The sequence below is a fragment of the Calidris pugnax genome, unplaced genomic scaffold (assembly GCF_001431845.1).
Source record: "Calidris pugnax isolate Ruff unplaced genomic scaffold, ASM143184v1 scaffold61, whole genome shotgun sequence".
NCBI lineage: Eukaryota > Metazoa > Chordata > Aves > Charadriiformes > Scolopacidae > Calidris > Calidris pugnax.
The window spans coordinates 175,664-180,298 of NW_015090945.1; the positions used below are offsets into that span (position 1 = coordinate 175,664).

The window sequence follows — 4,635 nt, forward strand, 5'->3', positions numbered from 1 at the left end:
ACTCAGAATTCAAAAATGAAATCAATTTACTCAATCAGGTTGGCAAAAACTTTAAAAAAAAAAAAAAGGGACCAAACCACATTATCTTCCTATGGAATCTGTTAATGCTTAAAAATAGCATTTTAGAATGCTTTGGTCACCTCATTCGTATAAAGCACTGATCTGAGTCTCATCTGTTCATGAGTTTAAAAAACAAGGATTCAGAACTGTGCACATGAATTTTTGGTGTGTCTTTATAGAGGAGGAAAACGTGACCTACCTGGCACTTCCCTGGCAAGGCAGGAGCCTTCATCTCAGGACAAACCCACCAGGAGCCTGATCACTTACCTGCACATTTTCCTAATCACATAATGCCTCTCAGTGAAGGTTAATTTACCCTTTAAAAATAGCATTTATCAACCCAAGGATTAAAAGTAATGATTTGAAGTATCAGATGCTTGTTTGAGAAATGCAAACACACCTAATTGACATATTGAGATAAATTAAGTATGCACAGATCTCTGTATAGAGGTATTTAAAACAAAGCATTGAGTCTTGTACAACATTCACTATCTAAAAGCTGTCATTTTCTCTCCAGATTTTCACCTGAAATGTCACCTAAGGCCATTGTGTATGTTTGTTTTAAAACCAGTGATGGTCTAGAGGGACACCATCATCATATGGATGTGTCTGTTAGAGTAACAAAAGTGCATTTATTGTCTTACCAAGAAAGTATTTTTATCTATTATGTTGCCAGAAGGAAAGAAAGTATTTGAGAGGATGCAGCGTGCTGCATGGGTGGAAGCAATACTGTTGTTTTTCTTCATGTCACACTCCTCACCCCAGTTTGGACCTGCTGCATTTATTTAATATAACCACTTCATATTTGCAAATTTAACCCTGCACATCTTTTTCCATCATTTCACGTGGACCTTCTATCCCCTCCCAAGTTCTCCATGCTTTCCTTGTTTTTTTTTTTTCCCCATCATTTCACATGGACCTTTCTGTCCCGTCCCAAGTTCTCCATGCTTTCCTTGTTTTTTGGGATTTCCTAGAGTCCTTAACCAGTTCCAGCTGGGATCAAGGCCAAAACCAGCCAAGTATCGCAACCGAGATGATCTCAAGTGGCACCTTAGTTAAATTGCTGAATAATCTTTTCTCTAGGGTTCAGATAAACATTGGCTGAGTTTTCTTATGCCTTCCTAAAGGTCCTTCCTTTTCGATTTACTGTTTCTATTCTTTTATTTTTAGCAAGTTTCCCAGAGAAGGTCAGTTGGAGTCCGTCCCCCCCCCCCTCAAGTTACGTAACTACAAATTTGGGTAGCCCCCTTCCTTCACAGTCTTTTTTTGGGTAAAACTGGGAGATAAATTAGATTATGGCCTCTGCACAGCTTGCCTTCAAAGCGCTGAATGCAACAAATTTTGGCAGAACCTGGACTGTGCCCCCATTTTATTTTGCAGTGGCTCTGGACTATTTTACACTTTGAGAGAAGAAAAGTGATTTTCTGCTGCTCATCTACTGGGAAGACACTGGCAATAAATAGTCAGTCTTGGGCTTGTATGCAGTATTTCAAAGCAGAAATCCACGACGTAGGGTAACCTGACAAGAAGCCAGGTTAAACTGGTTCTTGTTAAGCAAATATTTCTTTCTTCTGGCTGCTTAAATGAAGCGGAGGAGGATTTTTTCTTCTCTAAAGCAATTCAGTCTTCTCCCTTAACCTCTGAGAAAATATTCCGAGAAACAGAAAATCTGATCTCAGAAGTTTTAATCTTAAAACAGGAAAAAGTCTGCTCCCGACTAGGAAAGCTCAGCTGATTTTACCACTGCACAAATACAAATAAAAGCACAACAGACTACAGACAGAACTGTAAAATGGCAAGGAACAGCAAAAGGAGCTATGACACCACTTTCATTCTGTGAAGCAGAACAATTTACTGACATCCATTTCTTAACCTACGTGTATTTATTTTCCCCATTCACAGAAAAGATTAGGATAGTGAATTTTGTAAGTTGTTAAGGTGGTTTTCCCTGATGGTTGATGCACCTCATGATGTACCTCATGTGAATTGTTGGGGCTGAAAGTGATAGTGAATTCTTTAAGTTGTTAAGGTGGTTTTCCCTGGTGGCTGACGCACTACTGTACCTCATGTGAATTGTTGGGGCTGAAAGTGTTCTTATCTGATTTTTTTTTGCTAGAGATGTGTGTGCTCTCAAGAGATGAGCACGATAATTGTGTTTACAAAAGTGGGTTTCAAGACCAGGCATTAGAAATACATTCCTATATGAATGCAGGCACACACTGTCACAGTAAGTCATTGTAACCAAGCTTTTAATGTCATTTATAAAAAAATAGAGTTATTTACATTTGCAACTTATTTGATGGCATCCTCATTTATTACAGCATTTGAACCAGTGAAGCAATGTCACTAGAACTCATTTGAGGGTAAACTTTTCGAAGAGAAGTGTGACAGTACATTAAAAAAAAATGTTTAAAACATTGAGAATTCTTGCTGTTTCGCAGGATCATATAAACTCATTCTTGACAACACATTCACCCTGGCTTTATGGTAAACAGAATTCCCTTCCAGATTAAGGGACAGAAACTCTGCCACCTTTTAAGGGACATTCTTACATGTGGCACTTCAAGCTGTAACCAAAGGAATTAGTTGAATCCCAATGGACAGTGGCCTAAATGCAGAATGTAGCCACTTACACATTTTTGTAAAACTCTGGTAAAAAGGACCAAAAAGATAAAAAAGTCTGACTATACTTAATTGCATAGATGCAGCAAACCAGATCGACGAATACAAAAGCCATCAAAATATATTATAAATCTATCTGAGTTTCAAACTACTCTAAAATACTGCTTTCCTTTAGAATACAAATAACACTGTTTGGGGTTAGTTTGTAGAGTTGTATTTTGGTCCATGCTGTTAATTCTATATCATTATATTCCTCTTCCATTAGTTTAAAAGCCTCGGAACGACAGGTCCTCAGGCAGTGATAAGAATGATGAAGCCAAAGAAGGGCCTTTCCGTATCTGAGACTTCAGCTGCTGCAGTCAGTTCATAAAAACTCTTAATTTCCACCTCCTCCCTTCTTTACTGCTTTAAATAAATTCCCCTCAGAGCTCTAAGGGAAAAGAATGAGAGGGGACACAGATTTAACACTCTTAGAGACGGAAGTTTGTCCCCCTCTTCTAGTCTGGAGTGGATAAATCACAGCTCTTTAAAATATCCAGCCCATTAAAAAACAAAAAAAAAAAAAAAAAAAAAAAAAAAAAAAAAAAAACCAACAAACCAACAACCAATTTACTTTGACTATGCGGTAGTTCCACATAATCTGCTGGCAGTAGAAACTTCTTTGGCATCAGAGTCAGGTCTTCCTGAAACCACAAATGGCCAAGTCTGTAAGCAAAAAAAAAAAAAAAAAAATAACTTCTTCAGCTTATTAAGTTTTGCTTTCTTTATATCAACTCTAATAACTAAAATAGGTCTAATGTAAAGCTAGTGTTCACTTCAGTTTAATTGAATTGATAAAGCAATTTAGCCCAGCGCCTCTAACAAACATTTTCATTAGTTTTTTTTGGGATAATTAAATGCTCCCTCCGCCGTCGGGCTGCAACGAATTGTTCCCGTTAAAAGAATGCAACGTTTCTTTTGCTTTGCGACTCTTTGCATCCTTTTATAAATAAAAAGCGGAGATATAAAGCTGTTCAATTTACCCCTCTGGCAGGCGATTAGCTTTGTACCGGGGGACTGATGCCGGGTTGCTTGCGCTCCAAGCCGGCCCGGAGAGGGAATTACTCCTTTTTGGGACCTTAAATTTGCTTAATGAGCGAAGAATTTATTTCTTTAGGGTTCCCCGTCGCCATCAGCCCGGCCCAAACCCGCCTCCCGGGGTTGGGAGCTTCTCCGACGGCTTGAAATCCCTTGGCCAGCCCTGCCCGGAGTGGGGCTACCGCACCTCCGGGGGCTACCCCAGGGTTGGGGGTGTCCCCCCCGCGGTTATCTCCTCGCCACCGCGCATCCCCCAAACCTCCGGGACCCCCCCTCCCCAGCCCCCCAGCCCCGTACCTACCAGGTTGACGGGATGGACGTATCCGTTCTCGTAGCGGTCCTCCTGGAGGAGCTGGCGGAGGTGGGCGATGTAGCTGGAGGCCAGGCGCAGGGTGTCCAGCTTGGAGAGCTTGGTGTCGGGGGGTACCCAGGGCAGGCTGGTCTTCAGCCGGGAGAACGCCTTGCTCAACACCCGCATCCGCGCCCGCTCCCGCGCGTTGGCCGCGTTGCGCTGCGACTGTTTCCCCTCCGACGCCGCCGCCGCCGTCGGTGTCGGTGTTGGCGCTGGTGGCCCCCGCGGCCCCGACGCCGCTTTCTTGCCCCCGGGGCCACCACCCCGCGCTCTCTTCCTCTTGCCGCCCGCCGGCCCCTCGCCTTCCTCCTCCTCCTCTTCTTCTTCCTCCTCCTCTTCTTCCTCCTCCTCCGCCGCCGAGGAGTTGTCCCCCGAAGGGTAGAGCTCGCCGCGGGGCTGGCGTTTGCCCGATGGCGGCGGCGGGTAGCCCAGTTGCAACCCCCGCAGGTCCATGTCGGGCAGCTCCTCCGCCTCGCTCCCGGAGCCGGCGGACATGGCCCCGGGAGGGAGGCGGGCGGCGGGGG

General features: G+C 43.9%; 1 protein-coding gene across 1 annotated transcript; it reads right to left on the minus strand.

Annotated features, from left to right (window-relative positions):
- Positions 1-2,352: 2,352 nt before the first annotated feature.
- Positions 2,353-4,609, minus strand: MSC (musculin). Its single transcript, XM_014951912.1, has 3 exons — positions 4,061-4,609; positions 3,296-3,387; positions 2,353-3,112 (listed from the first exon to the last, which is right to left on the minus strand). The coding sequence occupies exons 1-2, from the start codon at positions 4,604-4,606 to the stop codon at positions 3,301-3,303; spliced, it is 633 nt and encodes a 210-aa protein (XP_014807398.1). The 5' UTR covers positions 4,607-4,609; the 3' UTR covers positions 2,353-3,112; positions 3,296-3,300.
- Positions 4,610-4,635: the final 26 nt, after the last annotated feature.